Genomic DNA, 14,833 nt, shown 5'->3' with positions numbered 1-14,833 from the left:
AAAATGGATTAATAATTTGAATAAGAAAATGTATTATACTTAGTTATATTTGCATGTCAGCACGGCAGCGCAGTGGTTAGCGCTTGTGCGGCACAGTTCATGTCATGGGAACCTGTCGTGGGTTCAAATCCAGCTCCAGACTTCCTGTGCGGAGTTTGTATGTTCTCCCCGTGCTTGCGTGGGTTTCCTCCGGGCACTCCGGTTTCCTCCCACATTCCAAAAACATGCATTTCAGGTGAATTGGCCGGTCCAAATTGTCCCTAGGTGTGAATGAGCGAATGAGTTGTCTGTCCCTGTGTGCCCTGCGATTGGCTGGCAACCAGTTCAGGGTGTCCCCTGCCCACTGCCCGGAGATGGCTGGGATGGGCTCCAGCCCCCCCGCGACCCTAATGAGGATAAGCGGTACGGCTGATGAGATGAGATGAGATATTTGCATGTATATTTTCCTTCTACACTGAACGTCCAAGCTACTCAATTTTTGATTTTTTTTTGTAATAAACCTCATTCATGTCGAGCAACTCTGTATCTCACAACAAAATGTTAATTTAAAATTAACAATATATATGATATAACGAAACAGATGTGCAATATAACATATTAAACTACATAAATAAACACGTTTGAAAAAAAAATGGTTTAAGATTTTTTTTTGTATTTTGTAAGTCTGTAAATGCATGGAGCCGTGGAGGTTGACACGTATGGTATAAAACAAATGATTTCAGTAGTCACCCATTTGGGTTTTGGGAATTATGATAATATGAGTTTGTTTTCATGTCTTTTTTAAAAAATAAAATAAAATAAAAGACTGTGTCTCGTTATGTTGCTCAGGCTGCACTGCAGCGGCTATTCACAGGCGCGATCCCGGTACTGGGCGGCACGGGGGCTTTGACCTGCTTCGTTTCCGACCTGGGCCGATGCACCCCTCCTTAGGCGACCTGCTGGTCCCGAGCTCCCCCGGGAGCACCATATCGATACCGAACTAAGCGCGGACGCCCGCTCTACATAGTCCGCTGCAGCTCAGAAGTCCTGAACTCAAACCATCCTCCAGCCTCAGCCTCCCGGGAACTTGGATTACAGGCGCGCGCCACCGCACCCGGCGAGAACTCTCAAGACCAATAGTGCTTTTCCCCTTTACGTACGTGACGTCATTGAAGTGCAGCATTTAGTATGCACTTCAGATATGCTATTGAATAATCCAATTCCTCTATTGATTCAGTCATTAATCAGCGTTCTCCATTGTTTCAGTTTTGTTTTATTCTTAGTCACAGTGTGGCCTTTTAAAACTAGTTTCTTTATTATTTTTTTGTATCTAATTTGGTGTCATTAAAAATTTAATTTTGAACATATTTTATTTTAAAAACATGTTAAGATTTGACCAATATAAATTGGACACAACTATCTTCTTTTGGTCAAATGCTTGCAATTTTGTAGTGCAGAGATTAGCACTTTCACATAACATACCTGTCAACCTCCACGGCTCCATGCCCGTACAAACTGTCGTACTGTATTTCACCGTACAAAATACAAAATAAGCGTACACCATATCTTTTTTTCGGTATGATGCATGATGGGAAATTCCCAGACGCATCCGCACAGTAGTAGTATCAAACCGCTCGCTTCGTTTGCAACGAAAACAAAAAATACCGAGATAGAGGCTTCCGCTGCGAACTCTTTTGACTTGATTGATTTGCCGTTTCGTGATAGTCGGTGTATACCGGATGATACCCATCATTGACAAATTTGCGTTTTTCCGTACAGATTTCCTTGTACGTCGTACCCGTTTTAAAATGCATAATAAACGTACTTTGTACGGCAAAAAACGTACAGGTTGACAGGTATGACATAACATGTGAAAGGTTCCCAGTGTGAGACCAGTTGGAAACATTAATTGGCCTGAAGAGGAATGGGTGCTACCAGGCTGTACTTGCCCGAGACACACCGACGGATATGGCGCCTCTAGTGGGTAAGGGATCACATACAGACTGTACTAGTTGTATTAAAGGCCACACATTTGTGAAGTCAGCACCTATCCTAAACCAGTCAACAGCAAGTCACATATCCATGTTTTTTTCAGTCACGTTTAACTTCTTCATTTATGTTGTTCTAATTAGATTCATTCATAATCATAAACATCATTCATAATTATTTGAGTTATTTTATTAATTGATTCAGTCATTATTCATCTACTCCACTGTTTCAGTTGAGTTTTATTGGTGGTCAGAAAGTGACCTTGAACGATATCAGTAATTGTTAATTCTCGTGTTTTTGTTTATATGTTTACTTATTTAATTTATTCATGTATTAAGCCATAATTCTTTGACTTATCATTGTTATTCATTGATTTAGTCATTTTTCAGCTTCTTCATTGTTTTAATTGTATTTTATTTGTATTTAGAAAGTGGCCTTAAACGATATTAGTACTTGTTAAAACCAATTTAAACTGTTTTTTGTGCAACAGAAATTTCCATTTGACTGTACTTTTTTTTTCGTTTTGATCGAAGTTTAAGTTTTGGTTTTCCATTCTGCCCTTCTAATAAGAATGTTTGTCTTGTTTTTATTTCCCTAGGTTATGTTTTGGCTCAGGAACTTCCTTTCGGGTATAAAAGTGATTGTTGTCCTTGTACGTGCGAATTCTTACAGCGTGCTGCTCCCATTGCTGATTGCCATTTTTTTATGTATGTATTGTTTTCAAATGTTTTATTAATGGGAATGTGAAGAAAATAGGCCTACTCAAAGTTTTGGAATGAAAGAGTCTTTCAAGAACAACAACAGTGACCACATGATGAAGGTGCTGTATCTGAGACAGGAGGCTTCTTCTACAACTGGTAACCATGGAAACTGGACCATCTGTTTCAAATAATCAGTGTGGAGATGGATGGGCGCTACCAGGCTGTACTTGCTCAAGACACACCACAGGAAGCGTTCCCTAGACAACCCCGGTGATTAAGGGATCTGTGAAACGTGAAACAATTCACAGTAACAGATCCATTTAATGACTTCACAATGTTAAATACTGGAATCACAAACACAAAAACAGGCTTATACAATTACATCAATATGATATGGGAGGAGTCCGGACGTGACGGGTCCACTTAACACTTTTCTGACACCAGAGCTCGATCATGTCCACAAGATTGGTGTAGCGCATTTAAATTTCATAATTTCGAAACTTTTGCAGCAGGCTAGATGGTGAGTCAGCAGCCCAACGGAAACTGCGATGGCAGTAATCACCTAGATGATATCAACAAAGGGTTAGTTTGGGGACATTAAACATGCTCTTTAAACTAATACAAGAATACCCAAGGTCAGCCATTTGGGTAATATTTCAGGAGGGACTGAACATGCATGATTACCAATAGAACTCCATGACAAAGAAATTCATCATTACACTCCTTAAATAATTGTGGTTGAATGTAAATTGATTACTTGAGGATAGCATTTCTTCACTTGATGGGGCTTCTTGCTGGCAATCCTCAACATCCGTAGCTTGTTTTGTTTCTGCCCCTGCCGCTTCCAGCATGGGTTCCTTCTTATTTCTCACAGCCCAATGCATCGACTGCAAACATTTTCCAAGATATGTTCAATATACCAATATCCTCTTGAACATTGAACTTACCAAAAAAAGGAAAAAAAACATTACCGTTTTGACAGAATCCTTCAAGGCTAACCAGTCATGGAATGGGATAGCGACCCCACTTCTATTCCATAGGTCGTAGTTCTTTCTTTTAGGCTCACTGCATAAAACTTCTTTGGCTTCTTGTAGCATTTGGAACTCTTTCACTTCCAGACATAAAACAAATAAATCCACGTAAAATATAGTAATATTTTGAAACATTGACATTGGCTCTGACAGTGGCCCGCAAGATTTCCTGGTAACACTTGCGATTTTGGCCATTATCTTTTATGTTTCTTGAGTAGGTTGTGGAGACAAATATTGTGCGTATATTGTATGTTCCATAAAAACGGTGATTCTGATATATTCAACCAAAAACATACAACCAGCTTTTAACACCATTGTTAAAAAAATAAATGTCAGTGAACCCTGGCTATAACGCAGTTCACTTGTATTTTTTTTACTTCACTGATTTGCATGGTGTTCTGCAGTTGACAATACAGTTAAGTTCATTTATTAAACAAATTATTACGCCTGTAAAAAGGGTGTGTTCTTCTGGTTTCAATGCATATTTAAATGAATGATCATTTTAAAAAACAAATAAAGCTTTCTACTTCACAGATTCTGCCTACACCGCACATCTGCCTCACAGTTTAGAGGTCCTAGGTTTAATTCCAGATACCGACCTCCCTGTGTGGGGTTGCATGTTCTAACCCTGCCTGCATTCTCACTTTCCCTGCTTTCAAAAAACGTGCATGGCAGGATGACGGGTGACTATATTGTCCCGTGGAATGAATGTGTGAATGACTTGTTGTCTGTCTCTGTGTGCCCAATGATTGGCTGGCAACCAGCCCAGGGCATCCACTGCCTGATGTCAGCTGGGATGGGCTCTAGTACCCTCACGACGCTAGTGTGGATAAACGGCTTGGAAAATGAATGTAGGGATTCTGTCTATCACAAGTTCATTTTAAAAATGTAACTATCGCAACGAGGGTTCGCTGAATTTGATTGTTTTTGTAATATGTGCTATTAGTAACACTTGTACCTGCTTTGGGGTTGTCTTGGTTCTTGTCTGGGTGGCATGCCAAGGCTCTAATCTTGTATTCGTTGATAATCTGTTCCGTCTGCCAAGAGAAATGCTCAGTGAGCTGCAGACGGCTAGATTTTTGCTAAATACTGCTCACAAATTAGAATGCAAACACTGTAACAGTGCAATAAAGCTCTGAACGCTTTTGAGTTTGCAATGCTTAACACAGACTCAACCTCAAAAACTAATGTTCAGTCTGTATTTGGTCTCAAATTTCCAGTAAAGCTCTGCTTAAATTTTTTTCGTGACTAAAAAGAAGTGAGTTTGCACAAAGCTTGAAAATTCGTCTTGCACAATATAGGGTTGTAATACAGACTTCCAGTTGTGATTTTCGCATCAGTTTGTTTTCTGGTATACAACTTTTTATCAACTTCAAGCAGGCATTTCATCAACTCACCGATGATAACTCGTCACATCCTAATAAACCGTAATAATCTTCTAAATCCTCAGGTCTGCTGTTCAAAACGGCGTCCATTTCAAAAAACTGTTGATTCTGCAAAAGTTTGAGAATCTACGACACCCTTTGGTAACAACGTTACGTGCACTTTTCCTTTAGCTGTCAATTCGACTGAACGGTAATTGCGTCAAAATCAATGTTCGTCAGTTATTTTTGCCAACAATACGATCGAATTGAGTTGTGGTCGGTCCCGTGTGACGTAAGATAGATACCAGTGACTCATTCACTCTACGACACACGGATTTTAAAGGCACATGCATTTTTTTTCAATTACATAAACGGGGATCGTGACTAAAGACTGACGGCATTGTTGTGAGATATGTGGTTGATTGATTTTTTTCAAAATGGAAACAGGTAAATGCCTGAATCGCGTTTAAAGCTATTGTTACATTTAAGTAACAACATCCATCATTTCTCCTTCAAAACTCCGAAGGTATTTGAACACATCATTTTTTGTTATGGTTCAATTTCAGTGACGTATTAGGAGACATTTCTACTACAAGGACTGGCTGAGAGAGTGTCACGTGACCTATGCAAATGAGCCAGCTGTCCGAGGGGGAGGGGCTCGTTAGGCACGCTCAGCGGCTATGCGGGCTGAAGATGGCGGACGGGGAGAACAGTCTGGGAGCTGCTTTCTCGGGCGAAGCCGACATGGACGAGCCCGCCGTTAAAAAGTCGAAAATGAACCTGGCCAACAACCACGGACTCGCGGTTGTCGAAGCTGCTAATTTTTCGTGCGTTTCTGAAGTCACGGGGACTTGGGAGGCGGCGGTTATTTCCGCCGAGCCAGAGGAGAGGGAAGCAAAGCCGTCCATGGCGGTCGAGCAGGCCCCGGGAGTGCAAGGCGGAGACAACAATGGCCGAGGACTGACTGAGCCAGAGTCGTTTAATTCCGTTGCGAAAGCAGACGAAGACGGCGCCGTATTTGGAACGCTTGAGGCCAAAGCCGGTAGGTCAGGAGGAAGGGAGTGGATTTTTTTCCTGCGGGTACACGTTTGACCAAAAAATTAGCGCGAATTCTTATTGAAGCGAAGTTTTTTTTAATCCCCCGACTACGACACCAACCCTAGGTGGTTTGTCTTTCTTATGCCAAATACCTACACGTGATTGGAAAAGGAAAGCGTCTACTCTACGGGAGACATTAGAAGAGTTCTCCTGAATGGAACTCTTCCCGCGAGACACTAAACTTTGCAAGAGGCGTCGCATTGGTTAGCAGGCACGAATTCAGCCCTCTCCCATTTCCAAAAATCAGTTGCGTGTCCGTTAGTCTCATCAATTGTGTAAAATTGCATGTCAACACTTGTTCACATACTTTAATCACCTACTAGACCAAGGGTCGGAAACGTTTTGGACTGTATCTATCTACCTTGGCCATATCCCTCAAGAGGGGTGACCGACAGCAAGACAAACACATACAATAACAAAGAAAATAAAAGGGGGAAAAAATGGCAAAAAACACACACAAAATTTTTGGGACCATGGCCAACCCACTTGCCCAAACAAGTTAGGCACCTCGGCACCTAAGTTGGTCATGCTTTTGTCCCTCCAGATTAAATGAAATGGGACACCAGAAAGCGCCCATGTCACTCGGGTCAGGGTGACACAACACGCTCTTTTCAACAGCAGGGCCCGACAGCTTTCACTGGTTTACCCCTGCCGCATCATACGGGTGCCTAGCAGATCCTTAAGCAACGCGTCCACAATCCCACTATCCTTTCACAACACATCTCCACTCCTTCCTATCACCAACAAGAGCTCTAGCTTCCATTATATTTAGACCTCTTTCCTGCAGTGCACTCATAACACTATCCATCCAAGTCAATCATGGTCTTCCTCATGGTCTCCTTCCATTGACTTCTGCTCTGTAGATCCTCTTCAACATTCGTTCCTCATCCATCCTCTCCATGTGTCCAAACCAACCGAGTACTCCCTTATCAACACGCTTGCTCAGTTCCACGACTACTCCAGTTCTGTCTCTCACAATTTCATTTCTCAATCTATCCAATCTTGTCACTCCTAACATACTCCTCAAACTCTGGACTGTAAGAGCCATTAACTTAAAATATATGGTGTTCCAAAACTCTGGGGCACATTTTGACATTGAATATCCTGGAAACTGTTGGGGATAAAATAACGCATCTGGTAAATTCAGAAAGGTTTTATTCTCAATTTTTACATGGAATGTTCAATGTATTGGTCACACAACACACATCAAGCCAAAAGTCAAATTCTTGACAAATGCATCCCAACATTGCACGGTCAATGGTTACAGCAGCTTCTGTTATTCGTACCTTCAGCCTCAGTGTCCGTCAGTTTCTGAACACTGCAGGTCTGGACCCAATGATCATGATCTCATATCCTGGCCACCCAGATCTCACATCATCCCATTTCTGCATGTGGGGATTTGTGAAAGGATTGGTCTATGTGTCCCTTATTCCAAGAGAGGTGGATGGACTAAAGGCCCGAAGAACGAGCTCTTTCCCTCATCTACACGATTGTTGAAGTTAATTTTGACCATAACTTTTGTAATGAATAATAGTGTCACACGGTGCAGGCAGAGTTCTTTTGTAAAAATCTCACACAATACTGCAAACAAGAAGGATACAAATGTATGTATATATCTGGTCACAGTTCTGTCCTGCGGAATTAAGTGGTCATTATTCGTCTTTCATTACTTTTTATAGATGCGAACATTCAATATCTTTGAAATATACAAATATTTTTTTTAAAGTACTCCTGCACATTGATGATCATTAGTCTTTTTTTTTCTTTTTTTTGCGCATACTATACGCTTAAAAGATACTGGGGTGTATTATAATGCATTTCCTTAGCTTAGAGACAGGAAAAACATTGTATTGACATTTCTTCTTACCTGTCTTAAAGGTAGAAAAGGGTTACAGCACTCTGGCCACTACTGCTAGAAACACTGTCGCACTCCTGCTGTTAAAAAAGTGAACTTTATCGCCGAGCCAGATGTACTCATTGAAAAAGCAACACCTGGCTTGCGAGCCATATGTTCCCAACCCCTGCACTACACTGTGGTAATAAGACAGCACTTTTATAGTCAGTTTTTTTTCCTCATGTCTACTCTTAGGTCTCATTGAGTGTGTCGATCACCCCTCCAATGGTTTGGCTGTAACACCGGAGCATGTGACCGAAGAGGATGACAGATCCTCCCATGCCAGCTCCAGCGACTGGACTCCTCAACCACACATAGGTGGACTCAGGCACCATCTTTCATCTCATACCTGTTTAATGACTACTTGTGCAATGCTAAGATGTTGTTATCTTGGCTAGGTTCCCTTAGTTTAATCCAGCAACACATCCGAGACACCGACCCAAGGGCGATTTTGCGAGAGATGCTTCCTGAAACTGTACTCCCGCCAGATTTAGACGACATGACTCTGTGGCAGATAATCATCAACATCTCAGAACCCCCTAAAAGAAAAAAGCGGAAGGATATCAACACATTGGAAGATGTGGTCAGGCTACTCCATGAAAGTAAAAGGATTCTTGTGCTGACTGGTGCTGGGGTATGTAATTTCTAATGAGATTTTTTTTAAGTGTAGTGCAAAGTGAGTGCTGCAAAATATATATTCATACTTATAACTTTGAGTTTTTATTTTAAGCTTGGGCATTGGATAGTTTCTGGACAGTTCTTTAAAAAGTATCTGAGCCCATGCCATCAAAAATGAGAATTGCCCACTCACTTGCTTTACCGTACGCTATTCAATTCTTGTAACTCCTGATTTTGAAAGACGTAAGTGTTTAGCACCACCTAAACAATATGTTATTTACAAGATTACACATTGTTAGGTCAGTTTTCACCTCATCAACAACTTTTTGATTCTAGGGAAGATTTTGTAGTAATTTGAAATCTATCTTGAGTGACAGTGGTTCTGGAACTTTGCTGACAAGTGTTGTACGTTCCAGACAAAACTGCTTTGGATAAACATGAGATACTTGTTTAATTTTTGAGAGTATCCTTATATCCTCCTAATATGCTTAACGTGTTGCAAATATAGTTTCCTCAGTTTTCAACGTTTTCTGTAAAGCATTTTTATGCCAATGATTCTTTTAATAAAATGCTCTGGGCCCAAGATTGATTCCAGTGGAGTGCTGCCACGGCTTTGGCGCTGGCCTGAATATGGCTGCAGCCAGTATGTGTTATGGCGATTCCAGAGATGCATTCTGACCTAAATATAATTTGACAAGTAAAACTAATTACACAATAGTTTAAAATTTTCTTGGGAAAGCATATGTATTTCTCCTTCTTTACAAAAAGTACACGTAAACATTCAATAATTTAGCACAGTTTTTAAATCAAAGGCAATGCTTGCTTGTCAATTAGTCCGCTTCAGTTCCAGTTCACCCTAATACCATATTTTCACGATCATAAGGCGCACATAAAAGCTTTAAATTATCTCCAAATTATGCTGCGCGCTTGGTCGTCCTGTGCCCCTTGTCTCTCATGCGGAGTGGCGGAGCTAGGCCAGCTCGTGGTCTTAGGGCTGGGCACTAGTCTACGAGACTGGGAGGTTACAGATAGAAGCCTTGGTCGGGTTAAGACTTACAACATTTTTGGGTAAAATCCGATGTTTTTTGAGATTGTTCACATTTCCAACTAAATGCAACTTCTATGCGTCTCCGGTGACTTTTAAGCGTCTCTTGTTTGCTTGCCATCGAAACCCAAATGCGCGGAAGAGGACGCGTGACCTCACAAGCAATGTATTGTTAGTGGAAGTGCTCATGGATGCTAACGCTGTAGCATAACAGAGTGGTTTAGCCAATATTAATTGAATCCAAAACCACACTTTCTCTCCATTTAATTCTGTGTTTTCGTCTGCAATGATGTGATGATTTCTAAGCTAAGCGTAAGAAAATGGTAACCGAGCATTGGCGGGAGAATTGAAGGTTAATGAAATGAAAGTTCGCAGGTGAAGAAAGCTGAAAAACAAATTCCGAAAAATTTTACATGTGTTTTTCTTTGTAATCAATACTTCAATAAACTACAACCAATTACAGTTTTGCCACACGCGAGTGCACCCTCTGTAGTGATAGTACAGAAATAGAGCCAACTGAGGAGACTGTGTCCTTTCACACTGTCTGCCCTATGGTCATGAAAATACAGTACATTCTCTGCTCTTCTTTCAGGTGTCTGTCTCTTGTGGAATACCTGATTTCCGTTCCAGAGATGGAATTTACGCCCGCCTTGCTGTTGATTTTCCTGATCTTCCAGACCCGCAAGCTATGTTTGACATTGAATACTTCCAAAGAGACCCGAGGCCATTTTTCAAGTTTGCTAAGGTTTGCTTAATGTATGTTTTGTTCTTATGAAGCCATTGCATGTGTGACGTAAGTCAGATTTATTCTCTGTGTGTCGTCTTTGTTGCAGGAGATCTATCCAGGGCAGTTTCAGCCCTCTCCCTGTCACAGGTTCATATCTATGCTAGACAAGCAGGGAAAGCTCCTACGGAACTACACACAAAATATTGATACATTGGAACAAGTGGCCGGAGTTCAGAGAATTATCCAATGTCATGGTGGGTAGCAAAATATAGCTGATGGTTTATTAGGGAAGTAAATTAATGTCTTCAAAAACCTTTTGTTTTAGGGTCATTTGCAACTGCTTCCTGTCTTATCTGTAAATATAAAGTGGATTGTGAAGTTATAAGGGAAGACATCTTTAACCAGGTATGCATGTTCAAGTAACAATCAAAAAATGCGCAGAAATATTGACTGGTTTTACAATCTAAGTGGCCTGTAACAAAAACTTGAGTTTGAAACCTCTCGAATGTTAAAGTGCATTGTTTAAAATCCCGTGTATGCTTTTTTTCAGCGTGTTCCCCATTGTCCTCGCTGTCCGGATATTCCTTTAGCAATAATGAAACCAGACATTGTCTTCTTTGGAGAGAATCTCCCAGAAATGTTTCACAGAGCAATGAAGCAGGACAAGGATGAGGTGGATCTCCTGATTGTTATCGGGTCATCGCTGAAAGTCAGACCCGTCGCTCTCATCCCAAGTATGCTTTTTGTTCACTCTTGTGCATCTTTGTTGACAAATGTTTTGAACAGCTTTTCTTTTCATCATACCCAGACTCCATTCCTCATGAAGTGCCTCAAGTCTTGATCAATCGGGAGCAGCTGCCTCACCTCAACTTTGACGTGGAGCTGCTTGGGGACTGCGATGTCATTGTTAATGAGCTCTGTCATCGATTGGGTGGGGACTTTGAGCAGCTTTGCTATAACACCACTCGACTTACCGAGATCACTGAGAAACCCCCTCGGTTGCCTGAGCAGCCACCTTGCGAGGCCTTGTCAGCCACGGGCGAAGGAACGCCAGAAGAACCAAAACGGCACGGCACAGACTTTCTTGGAAAACATTCACCGCAAAGTCCGAATGTCACAGAAAACGACGGTCACGTGTCTCCTCTGGAGCCTTGTCCTGGCGCTCAGTTTCCAGGCGAAGACAACTCTGAGCCTCAGCAGTTACAAAACGTAGCGACGGGAGGGACTATGGAAGAAAGAAGCCACTCTTCCCACCATGAATTTCGACGGCGGTGCTGGATGAACCGGATCAGCAGAAGTCCTATCAGCAAACGCCTTGACAGTAAGTCATCAGGTCTTTAAGGAGAACAGCTGTCAAATTGCTTTAAAGTGAGGCACGGTTTTACACTAACTTTTTTGCTAGTAGCACCTATCCGGGAAATTTATAGATCTGCCATAGAGCGCTAAGCCACGCCCCCATAGTTGAGGTATCCATGTATCACACGGAGCAAATAGAGCGGTTGAAACAACAGCGAGCGACCCTTTAGTCTCTATTCCTAATAGCATAGCTGTATAATTTCTTCCTTTCCATGCAAAGTTATCTCAAAAGACAGTAGAAAGGGTCTCAATTATTATATGCAGAGTTTTATTCGTGGCATCAAGGTGTCCAAACCTGCTAATAACTTTTTAATGGCGGGTGCAAAGCGTTTGCAATCGATGAGGAAGTCAGAAGCCCTGCAGCAACTACACAAAGAAATATATTCAGATTAGTGAGGGATAATGGTATGTTGAGAATCTACAAATGAGTGACGCAGCACATTAAATTCACAAAATGAGTGGTGCCATCTTCTCCTGTTCCGATTGTCCAACGAGGAACATATGGAAACTACATCACGGGCCTCACAAACCCGATACATAGATCACAATCTCCACATCCTATCTATCCCATAATTTACAAGTTTTACTTGAAGTACAAAATTGTCACGGGCCAAACCAGAAAGTAGCTAGCCGGACTTGAACATTCTTTCTCCCACCCTGTAGCTCTCTTGCTTTTCGTTACATTTTGTACGTCGAGAGCAACAGCGAAATGCTCCGACTTTCAAATACCGCATTCAAAACATACTGTTCAGAAAATTTACATTTTGAAAGCTGAGTTTTTGCCTACGCAGTCACCGTGCAGCATAAATGATAAGGATTTTGGCACACAAAACTCTTATTTCCCATGTCAACATCCAAACGTGGCTTTGAAATAGCCATGTACCAGTAAAGCTTTTTCACCTCTGATATTAACACCTTCAGTATTAACTTATTCAATACCACCATGAATCAAACTGTCCTAGATTTTTATGTGAGGACATCCTGAAAAGGCTTCAATCAAGTTATATAACAAAAACAGATTGGCTATACAGTATATAAAATACTTTCATATTTGAATATTATTTGGCGTAGTAACATTGTTTAATACTGAAGTGAAGAATAACACATTCATGAAACATCACATTTCTTCAGATTTTCTCTTGGATAGCTTCGATTATTTGCTTTCAGAGTGAAAATGTTTCTGTTGCTTTTTTTGTTTTTACCAATTACACATCCATGTAACAAATGGCCCCACTTTCTTTGACCGAGCATTCAGGATCACTTGACAATCTAACGATTGACATAGAATCCAATTGATTTTTCTCACAAAAAAATATAAGCTCTTAAATTGATTGTGCTTGTGATTCTTAGCGGGCCAATACTTGTTTCAAGTGCCACATCACTACATCTTCCACGGGGCCGAAGTGTACTCCGACTCTGAGGACGAGACGTCGAGCTCGTGCGAAAGTGACAGCGAGGAATCAGAATGCAGCGGCGAAGGCATGGCAGTCAGCGATTTGGAGGAAGCTGACGAAACGGACCTTCTGAGAGAACCGGAACCGGACACTTTTGCCCATGAAGCAGCAGAAAATTTGCAAACAGAAAATACAGAAGAACAAACTCCGAGCAAAACACGCCTTTAAAGTACGCAGTAGACAAAGCACTCGTCTTTTTATATATGTATTTATATATACATATTAACTATTTCATATATTTTTGTCTCATCAATCTATTGTTTCTAATGTTTGACACTATGTGAATATGGAACACATTTTTTTCTGCCCGCTTAGTTGCACGCATTGTGTGAAATGTAAGACACATTGCTTGATCATAGAATTTGTTGCCATCTCTTTTCGTCTTTGTGTTTGGAAATGCATCAGTTCATCTACTTCAACTTCTCATAATAGAGAGTAGGTTAAGCTTTAAGACGAGACAATGTCATCAGTCCACAACGTGACATGAACCGTGTTGTAGTGTTTTCTGTCGCAGTAGCATGAACATTGAAGTCAAATGCCTGCTCAGACTAAGCCCTCCATTGGCTTACATGGACTCTTTGCCTCGCCTGAACACACAGTTGAAGTCTGGTCTTTGATGTGCGTAAATACAGACGCTAACAGTCCTCTTTTAAGTTGAAACCAAAGAGCATTTTCATTGTGATCTGATTTTGAAATGGAAGTTCTGTGAGTGGCTATTGTTGATAGTCTGGAAAAGAGATCATTAATTAGGTGGTTTCTTCACTTGTGGCAGCTACTTTTTATAGTCAAGCCTCATATTTTTTATACCCAGTTTGGAGACATACTCTGCCAAGAGTAGATGACGGTCTTTCTGTATAAAGTTATCTACTGTTTTATTACGAAGCCTTATGATGTTCGATCATCGTTGAGAAAAAATGCCATCATGACACCAGTTGTTCCTCTCTTTTTTTTAAAAAAAATGTATAGAATATGTGGTTGACCAATTGCTGATATTTAGGTTAAAAAAAACTTGAAAAACAAAGGGTCACTCATCTGTCATATCCCACACAGCTAAAATACCCAAAATTGTAAACCACAACATATCCAGGACTGTTTAGTACAACCATCCATCATGTGGTATAAGGTGCGAATTTAGCAGAAACAAAAACAATTCGGATAATGATGTTTCACAAAGAAATTCAGGGCAGTGAAAATTGACTTTTTTGGTTCATGGTGCAAAATAACGTTTAAAAAAGAATTGTACCTACTCTAGGGTGTCTCAAAAATGTATACACATTCTGACTTTGAAAAGCCAATAGGCTTTTGTTTTCTATTTTAGATTTAGTTTTGGAGTAAAGATGGCGGATAATGGGTTTAAAACAAGAAATAAAGTGCAAAGATGGGTTGGCTTATCTGGTGAGGAACGCACATAAGATTAATTTTAAAATAAGCGGAATGTTTTCAGAGCTTTCTTTGTGACAAACAAAAGCCCAGAATCCACCATTTTTACTCCAAAATTAAATCTGAAATGGAAAATAAGTGTCTACATACATTTTTGTGATAAACTATATACAGAACTACACAACATGAGAAAATGT

The 14,833-nt window shown here is 40.8% G+C and overlaps 2 protein-coding genes and 1 non-coding gene across 4 annotated transcripts; 1 reads left to right on the top strand and 2 right to left on the bottom strand.

Moving 5' to 3' along the window:
- Positions 1 to 799: 799 nt before the first annotated feature.
- Positions 800 to 1,098, bottom strand: LOC148354063 (signal recognition particle RNA). Its single transcript, XR_015852608.1, has one exon.
- A 1,573-nt stretch (positions 1,099 to 2,671) lies between these two features.
- Positions 2,672 to 5,376, bottom strand: dnajc12 (DnaJ (Hsp40) homolog, subfamily C, member 12). Of its 2 annotated transcripts, XR_015852431.1 has the most exons (6): positions 5,098 to 5,376; positions 4,659 to 4,737; positions 3,641 to 3,780; positions 3,427 to 3,556; positions 3,052 to 3,231; positions 2,672 to 2,952 (listed from the first exon to the last, which is right to left on the bottom strand). XR_015852431.1 is itself a non-coding variant. In XM_088351177.1 (5 exons), exons 1-5 carry the CDS (start codon positions 5,173 to 5,175, stop codon positions 3,149 to 3,151), a joined length of 510 nt encoding a protein of 169 aa, XP_088207303.1. In that variant the 5' UTR covers positions 5,176 to 5,376; the 3' UTR covers positions 2,971 to 3,148. The 2 variants fall into 2 exon arrangements, 1 of the variants encoding a protein (XP_088207303.1); XM_088351177.1 differs by lacking the exon at positions 2,672 to 2,952 and having other exon boundaries at positions 2,971 to 3,231.
- Positions 5,377 to 5,519: 143 nt separating this feature from the next.
- On the top strand, positions 5,520 to 14,184 carry sirt1 (sirtuin 1). Its single transcript, XM_088351496.1, has 9 exons — positions 5,520 to 6,106; positions 8,252 to 8,374; positions 8,455 to 8,690; positions 10,312 to 10,464; positions 10,553 to 10,700; positions 10,772 to 10,851; positions 10,997 to 11,180; positions 11,255 to 11,767; positions 13,153 to 14,184. The coding sequence occupies exons 1-9, from the start codon at positions 5,689 to 5,691 to the stop codon at positions 13,422 to 13,424; spliced, it is 2,127 nt and encodes a 708-aa protein (XP_088207622.1). The 5' UTR covers positions 5,520 to 5,688; the 3' UTR covers positions 13,425 to 14,184.
- Positions 14,185 to 14,833: the final 649 nt, after the last annotated feature.

Source organism: Urocampus carinirostris, chromosome 13, assembly GCF_059441175.1.
Source record: "Urocampus carinirostris isolate Australia breed hairy pipefish chromosome 13, RoL_Ucar_1.0, whole genome shotgun sequence".
In the NCBI taxonomy this organism is placed as follows: domain Eukaryota; kingdom Metazoa; phylum Chordata; class Actinopteri; order Syngnathiformes; family Syngnathidae; genus Urocampus; species Urocampus carinirostris.
Note: the sequence above shows the minus strand (reverse complement) of the source record. Positions and strands in the feature narration are given on the sequence as shown.